The 10273-nt window shown below is 61.9% G+C and overlaps 1 protein-coding gene across 1 annotated transcript; it reads left to right on the top strand.

The window, feature by feature from the left end:
* Nucleotides 1-201: 201 nt before the first annotated feature.
* DTX4 (deltex E3 ubiquitin ligase 4) lies at nt 202-10271 on the top strand. Its single transcript, XM_075425532.1, has 9 exons — nt 202-474; nt 3863-4586; nt 5403-5464; nt 5614-5775; nt 5921-5982; nt 6308-6460; nt 7150-7311; nt 7678-7767; nt 8096-10271. Exons 1-9 carry the CDS (start codon nt 264-266, stop codon nt 8327-8329), a joined length of 1860 nt encoding a protein of 619 aa, XP_075281647.1. The 5' UTR covers nt 202-263; the 3' UTR covers nt 8330-10271.
* The last annotated feature ends 2 nt before the right edge of the window (nt 10272-10273 follow it).

Raw genomic sequence — 10273 nt, 5'->3', positions numbered from 1 at the left:
GCCGGGCGCGGTGACGTCAGGTGCGGGGCGGGGCCGTCTCCCGGCACCGCCTGGGGCGCGGCGCTGCGGTCCGCCGCGGCGCTGAGGGGCGGCCTCGCGCCCGGGCCCGCTCGGCGCCCAGCCCCGGGGCGGGGGCGGGCAGAGCGTTGCGCCGCGCCGAGCATGCGAGTGCCGGCGGGGCGGGCTGCGGCGGCCGCGGGGCGTCTGCGGCGGCCGGCCGGGGCCGGAGCCGGGGCAGCGGCGGCGGAGCCGGAGCCGGAGCCATGCTGCTGGCCTCAGCCGTGGTGGTGTGGGAATGGCTGAACGAGCACGGGCGGTGGCGGCCCTACAGCCCGGCCGTCAGCCACCACATCGAGGCGGTGGCCCGGGCCGGGCCGCGGGCGGGCGGCAGCGTGGTGCTGGGCCAGGCCGACAGCCGCCTGGCACCCTACATCATCGACCTGCAGTCCATGCACCAGTTCCGCCAGGACACCGGTGAGTCCGCTCGGGCCGAGCCGCCGGCCGGCCGGGCCCTGCGCCGGGCCCCCCCACTGCGACCGCGTTGCTTTGCGCCGCTTTGCATCGCCGGGTGCTGCACAGCCCTGCCCGGGCGCACGTCGCACCGGGCTCCCGGGTCTGGCCTTGCATTGCTTGGTGCCGCGCGGCGCTGCCCGGTCCCTCGCTGCCCGAGGCTCCCCGGCCCGGCGTTGCCCAGTGGCGCCTGCTCTGGGGTTGCGTTGCACCGTGCTGTGCCTTCCAGCGCTGCCCAGCCCTGCCTGGTCTTGCACTGTTTTGTGCTCCCTGCTCCGCAGTTGCGTTGCACCGCACCATGCTGCTGGGTCCCATCGGGCGCTGTCCTGTCCCGGTCCCTCACCGCGCTGCATTGCACGGGCTTGTGGTGCCAGCCCCGTGCTGCCCTGCCCAGTCAGGTTCTTTCCTGCCTGACACGATTGATCTGGATTTGCTCTGTGTTTCCAGGTCTCTTGTTGCATTGCACTGGTTGGTGTAGATTTGCACCGTGCAGTGCTTTGCTGCCAGGTCTGGTACTGCACAGCGCTGCCTAACGTGGAATTGCGTTGCATGGTGTTGCACAATGCTGTGCTGCTGGGTCCCATACTGCACTGCACTGCCTGCTCTGGAGCTGGGTTGTACTGCGCTGCCTTTCCCAGTCCCGTATTGCGTTGTGCTGACTTGCCCTGTGCTACGTCCCATCACCTGCTCTGCCATCGCGTTGCTGGTTGTACTGTGCTGTGGTGCTGGGTGCCGTGCTGCATTATACTGCCTGATCCTGGATTGCATAGCCTGGTCCCATGCTGCATCTGGATTTGCCTTGCACTGCTCTGCTCTGCTTGCCCTGGAGTTGCCCAGCCCTGCCTGCTGCTGCCCAAGTCCTCGCTGCCCGGGGTTGCCTGCTGCCAGCTTGCACTTCACCATCCCGCCTGGTCCCCAGGTGCTTGCAGTATCCCACGCTGGCTGGCCCTGCTGCACCTCCCTGGGCCCTGTTGCATGCTATGACCTTTTATTCTCCTGGCCCGCAGTCCCTTTGTGTGCAGAGCCTGTCCACTGCAGAGCCTTCACCAGGCCCTGGCCCACCACGCCCAGCTCCCTCTGTGCTACTTCTGAGCCGCCATCAACTCCAAAGGCCTGGTGCTGTATGGTGCTTGGAGGCCAAATCCTACCCTGGGTCAGGGCAGCCCATGGTGGTGCCCAGGGTGAGGGCACAAGCAGGTGGGGGTATGCTCAGAGAGGGCACAGGCAGCTGGAGGGTCCCCAGGGTAGTGGCATGGGCAGGTAAAGGAGGGTATTTGAGGGTGGGGGGCAACGAGCAGGCATGGGGGTCCCCAGGGTGGTGGGAGTGTGGAGGGATTCCCAAGATGGTGGGGCATGTATGGCTTTGGGGATGTCTGGAATGTGGGCCGACAGGCACCCTTGGGGGAGAGATTGTCACAGGGGATTTGTGTCCCCCCAGCCACCCCTGTGATGGCTGTGGGAAGGGGACCAGCCAACATCCCTTGCCCCTGAGACCGGGGGTGCTGGGTGCAGTGTGATGCCGGACACCCTTTGGCCTCCTTCCCCCAGCAGCCCTGGGGGGTGGCGGGGACCCTCCCCTGCCCAGGGTTGTGGGGACAAGGGATTTCTGCAGCTGGGGGGCACTCAGGGCTGGGGGCCAGCCTCTGAGTGCTATTGTTGCCTGGGAAGGAGGCCTGAAAGGGGGATTGTTCTGTCTCTCCCTGGGTTGCTGGGGATGTTGGTATTTTGGGTCATTAAACAGCTCTGATTTGGGGGGTCACGACCCTGGCAGGCCCTGAATAGCTATTGTCCCTTTTCTTCCCCTGTTGAATGGGAGGCTGGCTGGCCGTGCTGAGCTGGGGACACACACACCGTTCCCACACCACCGCCCAGGGACTGCCAGATGCCGCATGCCGCCGCTGCTGCCCTCCCTGCCTCGCACCGGATTAGGATAAATTGCCACCTTGCTCCCCTCCGGCCCCACTTTGTGCCGCCAGTGCCGGTGGTTTTTCTCCCCTTAGTGCCCATTCGCCGGACGGAGACGAGTGGCCTAGCTTGCTTGGGGTGCAGCTGCACCCCATTCTCCATAGTGGGGTGCTCGATGTGCACCTGTCATTAGTGCTGATAAACAGCTTTTCCTTTGTAGTCCACTTTTTTGTGGGAAGTGGTCCTGTGTGGGGATGGACAGTGGTGGCTGCTCCTAGCGGAGAGATGGGGGTGAAAAGGAACTGAAAGTCTTGCAGGCTTTGCAAGACACATGGTGAAAAACTGAAGAAGCAGGTTTGTTGTTTCTTCTCTTTGAGCTTTCTTCTTCCTACCGCTGTTAACAGGGCCGAGCCATGGGGTTTTGCAGAAGAGTGTGAAGGCAGTGGTGCTCGTGAGCTCATCCTACCCATTAACAAAACAACTCTGGGTGCTAGTAGCATGCTCAGGATGGGACCCTGAGGCTGAGCCCGGCCACGTTCAGCCTGCCGTGCTGTGCCATGAAGCATCCCAAAGAGGAAAGCTTTCTCCTCATTGCAGGAGTTTCCACAATTTGTGTCTGTGCTTTGAGTGCGTCCTAGTTGACTGAGAGCGGCGGAAAAGGAAACGTCTAGCAAAAATGAGGATGCAAGCCGCAAAGCCTTCGTGCTTTGTGTTCTCATCCCACTCTTAACGCTTGCTGACAAGGGAGCAGGAGCTGGGCACAGGGCCCCGCTCAAACTCCTTTGCTTGGCCTTGCTGGTATTCTCCCTGTGCCATGCGCTAGGTTTTTGTCATGGGTTGGTTTGGCACCTACAGGTGGTGGGGCTGGCACAAGCCCCACTCTGCTGTGCGCATGGGTGCCTGTGCATGTCACTGCTGCGGGGCTCAGAGCTGCCCCTTAAATATTTTATTCTTCTGTCCTGGTCCGGAGCTGAGAGGAAGATAGGGCTGTGGTGGGCAGTGCAGTAGTCCGATGCCTATGTGCCTGGTCTCACCAGGCTCCCGTGGGAGGTCCCTGGGAGCAGGCTGGAGTGGCCAAGCTTGTGTTCCTGTGTTTCCCCATCAGTGTTGAGCGGCTGCACACTGGGGCTGGAGGGTGGCCACCGCTGTAGCCCGATGGGGTGAAATCTGCCCTCCTGTCACCACAGTCACACTGGGGTGCACCCCAGTGCTGTGCCGTGTGGCCTGGGCCCTTTGAGCGCACTGGTGGCAGGGTGGCTTGCAGGCAGCGGCCTGGAGAAACCAAGGCAGACTAGTCCCCTGGCAGGGCAGGGGCAACAGTTGAGCTGGAAAGCTGTCCTGTCCTTGTGCCGGATGGCACCGATGAGGCGGGTTGGGGTGGTTTTGCTCCCTGCCCAAAGGTGGGTGCCAGCGCCAGGGTCTGACAGCGTCTCTCACCCTCCCTCAGGCACTATTCGCCCTGTCCGGCGCAGCTACTACGACCCATCGTCGGCGCCGGGCAAGGGAGTCGTGTGGGAGTGGGAGAATGACAGCGGGTCGTGGACGCCCTATGACATGGATGTGGGCATCACCATCCAGCGCGCCTATGAGAAGCAGCACCCCTGGGTGGACCTGAGTGCCATTGGCTTCTGCTACGTCATCGACTTTGCTACCATGGGACAGATCAATCGGCAGACCCAGCGCAAGCGCCGCGTCCGCCGCCGCCTTGACATGGTCTACCCGCTGGTCTCAGGCACCCTGCCCAAGTCACAGTCCTGGCCAGCCAGTCCTGGTGTGGCAGCGGCCCCACCGGTCCCTGCCTGTGCTTGTCCCCAGTGCCTCCTGGTCATGAGTGTCAAAGCCACCGTGTCAGCTGCTGGCCCTGGCACAGCCACCCTGCAACTCCGCAAAGCCCTCCCTGCACCACCCGTCGCCCCCAAAGCCACAGTGCCAGCCCCAGGGGCCAAGGCGCCTGATGGAACGGCCATGGTGCGTGGCTTGTTGAAGCCACTGGCAGCCCAAGGGGGCCGGCGGCAGGCAGCCAGCACACCTGCCTTGAGCTCGGCCAGCTCCACCACCAGTCCCCCTAGCGCAGGCGGTGGCAAGGTGTCCCATCCAGGCATCGGCACCCTGAACCGTAGCCACCTCCAGCGCCTGGCCATTGCCCAGTCCCGGGTGCTCATTGCCTCTGGGTGAGTCCTGCCACATGCGAGCAAGAGGGTACTTTGGGGGGAGAACAGGGGCACAGAGTGGTCGCAGCCCCATGGGGCTCCCCACTGCAGGGGTGGTATCAGCCCCGAGCCTGGTGGGAGATGGACCTTGGCGGTCCCCGACCTCCCGCACACAGAGGGCTCTGCTGGGCCCCTCGCCTTCCCCGTGGGTGCCTAGGGACTGGAGCAGGGACGAGGTGGCTTCTGCATCTCAATGAGGAGGCTGAGGCTGCTCTTGCTCTTGGTGGTAGGGGATGGGTGGGGGAATGTGAAAGGCCCAAAGAAAAGCCATTCAAGCCTCACGAGAAGGGGTCCCTCCAGACCCCCACCCTTCAAAGACACCTCTTTTCCAAGGGGGTGGGCATTTAATGAGCCTGTTTCTCCCCTTTGTCTGGCTCTGTCATCAGCCTTCTGTCGCAGCCTGGCCCCTTTCCTCTGCCTCTCCATCCTCCCCCTTCCCTCTGCTCCTGACCAGCCGGGAAACTTTCCCATGGAAGAGAGCCCCAAGGGGTGGGGGGGAAACAGCTGAGGCAGCGATGTGGCCGTAGGAGAAAAGAGGAAAAAAACAACAGACTGGCCCAGGGAGCGGTGACAAAAAGGGTCTGTGAATGGAGATGCAGGCGGGGTTTCTAAAGGGCGAGAGAAAAGGCGGCGGGGCTTGTCGCCCCGTTGGGGGATTCTCTGTTTCCAGCCAGGGCCTATGCAGTTGCTTAGGCAACTATTGTCTGGCCCCCACGGGCTGCGGGGCTGTGGGTGCCTGCTGCTGGCCCTGACGTTGTCTCTCCTGGCTCCTTGCAGGGTCCCCACTGTTCCCGTGAAGAACCTCACTGGCTCCAGCCCTGTCAACCCAGCACTGGCAGGTGAGGGTGGGTCTGCAGCAGGGCGCCCGGTGCCTGCAGGCGCTGGCCTCCCCGCGGAAGGTCAGCCCCAGCGGGGCGGTATTTGGGGGAACATCTGGGGTTTAGGGTGACGCTGGTTCCTCAGTGCCATTTCAAACCCCGTTGCCCAGGGATCACGGGGATCCTGATGAGTGCGGCCGGGCTGCCTGTCTGCCTGACTCGGCCTCCCAAGCTGGTGCTGCACCCCCCACCCGTGAGCAAAAGTGAGATCCAGTCCATCCCTGGCATCTCCCACACCTGCCGCAAGACCACCAAGAAACAGGCCAAGAAGGGTGAGAGGCACTTTGGCACTTGGCCCCTGTTCTGTCCCCCTTTCCCTACATGGTTCCTCTGTCCTCTCCATCCCCTCCTGCTGCCCCTGGCAGTGGGTTTCCCTCGTGCTGCCCTCCGGCCCCTCTGACTCTTGCTTTCCTGCAGGTAAAACCCCGGAGGAGGTACTGAAAAAATACCTGCAGAAGGTGCGGCATCCGCCGGATGAGGTGTGAGCAGCAGGGGTTGTGCTGGGGCGTCCCCGGGGTGCTTTGCCCTGGGAGGAGCAACTGGGGATACAGGCGATGCCCCCGTGCCGTGCAGGGGTCTCCTGGTGCGCCTCATGGCTCTGTCCTGTCCCCGTCCCCCTCCGAAGACGAGCTGTGTGCCACATGCATGTGTTGGCCAGCCCCTGCGGTGGCCCAGGGTGATGGCATGGCTCCGGGCATGGGTGCTGGTCGCTGCGCAAGAGCAGGGCAGCTCATCAGCCCTGTGTCCTTGGTAAGGCTCCGGCTGCATCTGTCCATCTGACCCGTCTCCTCCCCTCCCGCACAGGACTGCACCATCTGCATGGAGCGCCTCTCTGCACCCTCTGGCTACAAGGGACCGCAGCCGGCCGTCAAGCCTGACCTGGTGGGGAAGCTGGTGAAATGCGGCCATGTCTTCCACCTTCACTGCCTGGTCGCCATGTACAACAACGGCAACAAGGTGCGAGGCTGCAGCGCCAGGGGATGCCTGAGCCCCTGGCTTGGCAGCCTGTGCTGAGCTCCATCTGCCCTCAGTGGAACGGTGCTTAAGTCCTGCTGCCCCGGAGGGCTCTGACCCTACCCTGACAGAGAGTTTAGTTTTTATCAGCAGCAAGCACTTTGGGACCACTAAATCAGAAGCCAGGCTTGTGTGGGTGTTTGTTTCCACCGGTATGCCCAGTTTTATGTCCTTGCTTTCCTTCCCAGGGTTAGTGGCGGTGAACTTTGATCCCTGCATGTTTGAGCAGTGCTACCTGACAGCGCTTTTCCAGACGTAGGTGGGCTTTCCCAAGCCCCCTGCAAATGGCCTTTGCGCTCAACATTCCCAGGAAAATGCGTTTCACGTTGCTGTTTTTTTTTCTTTTTTGTTTGGGGCGGAAAAAAAGAAAAAAGGAAACACAAAACAGGTAGGGAAAGTAGCGAGGACTGTAAAACTGATGGGGAAGAGAAAAGCAGACCTCAGGTTTTTGGTTAATGTTAGGTTGCCATAGCAGATTCTCACAGCCTTGCTTGCTGCTTCCTGACTGTTTTTGAAATGGCTGTTTTCATGATGAAAACAGTGTTCAGTGCTGCTCAGGGATGAAGTACCCAGTCTGGCTCGGTGCTGAGGGATACCGGTTTCATTATGTTCCCCTCTTTTCCTGCTCTCAGGATGGGAGCCTGCAGTGTCCCACATGCAAAACCATCTATGGGGTGAAGACGGGGACACAGCCCCCAGGGAAGATGGAGTATCACATCATCCCTCACGCACTGCCTGGCCACTCTGACTGCAAAACCATCCGCATCATCTACAACATCCCCCCGGGGGTGCAGGTATGGCCTGGCCCTATGCCCAGGGGGGTACATGGATGGTCCCCTACAGGGGCTGGTGGCCCTTGTCACCACTGCGTCACCCCCGGGTCATACTGCAGCTCGTGCCTTGACTCAGGGCTCTGGGTTCAGCGATGTCCTGGGAGCTGCATGTCTGTAAGGATGTTGTGGGAAGTCTGCAGTATATCTGCATGGAAGTGTTGGCCCTGTCTGCTTGGTGGCATTAAGGACCACTGTGCTGTAGTGTGGCCGCCCAGCACAGCAGTGAGCAGCTCTGCGTCCATGGAGGCTGGGGGGGTTACCTTGTGCCCAGAGCATTCTTCTGAGCTCCAGAAGGGTTTTGTTCATCTCCCACTCCTCACACTGCAGGGACCGGAGCATCCAAACCCCGGGAAGAGCTTCACCGCCCGCGGCTTCCCACGGCACTGCTACCTGCCAGACAGTGAGAAAGGCAGAAAGGTGAGGGGCTCACCTGGGTGGCTAGAGCTGGCCAAGGCACGCTCAAGGGTGTATCGAGGGGGGGAGGGAGCGAACAGCTATTTGGAGCATGTAGAAAAGCAGACAGGGCTTATGCAGGCAAATCTGTCTGGAGCTTTTTCCCGTAGCCTGTCTGGCATGCTCTCCAAGAGCCTAGCGATCTTCCCATGTGCTGGGGGAGCTCTGCAGCCTCGTCCCCTCCCTGGGAGGGCTTGGCTGTGGGTTGCCCATATTGCTGGGGCGTACCAGGATGGTCAGGTGTGCCCTGAGCAGAAGTGGGTGCTGCCTGACCCATCTCCTCTCTCCACAGGTACTGAAGTTGCTGCTGGTAGCATGGGACCGGCGCTTGATCTTCGCCATTGGGACTTCCAGCACCACAGGCGAGTCAGACACGGTGATCTGGAATGAGATCCACCACAAGACAGAGTTTGGCTCGAACCTCACCGGCCACGGCTACCCTGACATCAACTACCTGGACAATGTCCTGGCTGAGCTTGCAGCCCAGGGCATCACGGAGGAGAGCCTGGTGCAGGAGAAGGACTGAGACCATGGCAGGGAGGCAAGAGAAGGGGTGTCTGTGCTGTGTGTGTGTGTCCCCCTCCAAGGATAAAGCTGCTGGAGAAACCTGCCTGGGGGCTTTGCAGGGGGCACCTGGAGCCCACCTGCTCCTGGTGGCACCCACCCAGTAGGAGCATCCGCAGGCTGGCTGGGAATGCAGGAGAAGGTCCTTTTGGCCATCCCCTTCGCTCCTGCAGGGAGGGAGCCTCCCCTCCACAGATCCATGGGGCTTCATGCTGGCCTGGCCATCCTCTCTGGCTGGTGTTCTATACTGTCCTATCCACAACTGCCGCTGTGCCAGGAGCTCGGAGGGTGCCAGGCTCCCCACCCTCATCCATCAGACGGTCCCAGCCTGGCCCAATGCTCCTGATGCCCACCTGGGGCTGGGACCTGGCCTGGGGAGGGAGCAGGGGCCATGGGAGTCCCCCTCGCTCTGCCTTATCCCTCAGCCGTCTGTTCGTTTGTTTGTCCTGTCCCGTACCTCCCCACTGGTCTGTGTCCACAGAGGTTGGGAGGGGGACCTGGTCTTTCTCGGACGGCCCTCGGTCCCGTGTCTCCTTCTCCTCTTGGCTGTGTCTCAGCTGTGCCCTGCAGGGTTCCCATGTCTGGGGGGGAGGGAGGTTGGGGGCATGCTTCCTGGCCTGGTTCCCGCCCCCACTGTAGTGGGTTCCTTGAACTGTTCGTATGGGGGCATCCCCACATTGAATTTTTATATACCTCGTGTTTTGGGGTTTTGTCGTATATATGTACATATAGGTAGTGGCATTCTGGGAGGTGGCCTGGGGGCTGGGAGAATGCGATGCTGTGGCCAGACTGGGGTCTGAGCCCAGTGGCACTTGGGGACCGAGCAGGATGGGGATGCTCCTCTACTGTGGGGACCCCCCCACCCCAATGGGGGTCAGTGCCCCACGGTGGGGCTGTTGACCGTGGGTCCCCATGGGGCCAGGTGCAGGTGTGGGTGGGAACCATTCTCCTTCCTGCTGGGGCCTGGCACCATCCCCAGAGGTCCCAGGGGTTGGCAGAGCAGTTTTGGTCTGGGGGGCTTGGCATGAGGAGGGAAGGGTAGGTGACGAGGTGGGGTGGGTTGCATGGCATCTTGGGGTCCCTGCCAGCCCCCAGGACGCCACAGGGCCTCTCATCGCCACCCGTGCCGGGGTGCCAGGGAGGTCCTCATGGCTTTGAGGGCTACCCTGAGGGCACTCTGCCCACTGGTGGGGGCTGGCTATGGTCACGCCCCTGTCCCTCGAGGCTCCCAGGCTTGGAGAGCAGGGTGGGGCCAGCACCCACCACTGCCCAGGGTTCCCCCAGCCCTTAGCTGTTGCTCCCTGGGGTGCTGGGGTCTCTGAGCCAGTTTTGTTGCATTCCCCTCCTAGTTTTCGGGGGGTGGTCATCTCGCCCTCTGTCCCAGGGCATGGCAGCACAGGACGGGGATCCATCCTGCTGTGTATGGTTCTGTTGTCGCTGCTGTTTTCCCTGGCCGGGGCGGGGTGTGTCGCCCCTGGACAGCCGCCCCATGGAGGAGGGGTGGGGGGTCAATAAAGCGGATGGCAGGGGATGCTCACTGTCCCTGCATGGCCTGGCCTCTCTGTTGTCTTCTGTCCGTCGTCTGTGTGGCCAGGCACCCCTCGTCCCCCTGATGCCCTTTTGCACCGGTCTGTCGCCAGCTGTCCTTATCACGGGATGTTATTTTCTACCTCAAGGGAGAAAACCTCTTTCCCCAGGAAATCCCCTTTTGGGTGGCTCTGCAGCCAGGGGAGCTGCAGCAGCATGATCTCTCCTCTACACGAGCCCCAGGGTTCCCCCACTGCAGAAAAACCGTAGCTAGAGCTATGCAAAACCCTCCCGTGGTCGGGGAGGAAGGGGGGGGGTCCCCCACCCTCTCTAGGTGCTGGCGTGACAGCTCTTAACATGACACAGTCTTTTCACAACG

The sequence above is a fragment of the Opisthocomus hoazin genome, chromosome 7 (genome assembly GCF_030867145.1).
Source record: "Opisthocomus hoazin isolate bOpiHoa1 chromosome 7, bOpiHoa1.hap1, whole genome shotgun sequence".
NCBI classification, from domain to species: domain Eukaryota; kingdom Metazoa; phylum Chordata; class Aves; order Opisthocomiformes; family Opisthocomidae; genus Opisthocomus; species Opisthocomus hoazin.
The sequence above is the reverse complement of the archived record's forward strand: the minus strand, read 5'-3'. Positions and strand labels throughout refer to the sequence as shown.

Excerpts from the sequence above, each read along its gene's own strand:
- DTX4 (XM_075425532.1), top strand. The coding sequence starts at position 264 with ATGCTGCTGGCCTCAGCCGTGGTGGTGTGGGAATGGCTGAACGAGCAC. Across the intron at positions 5,465-5,613 it reads TGTCAACCCAGCACTGGCAG|GGATCACGGGGATCCTGATG; the intron begins GTGAGGGTGGGT and ends CCCGTTGCCCAG. Across the intron at positions 5,983-6,307 it reads TGCGGCATCCGCCGGATGAG|GACTGCACCATCTGCATGGA; the intron begins GTGTGAGCAGCA and ends CCTCCCGCACAG.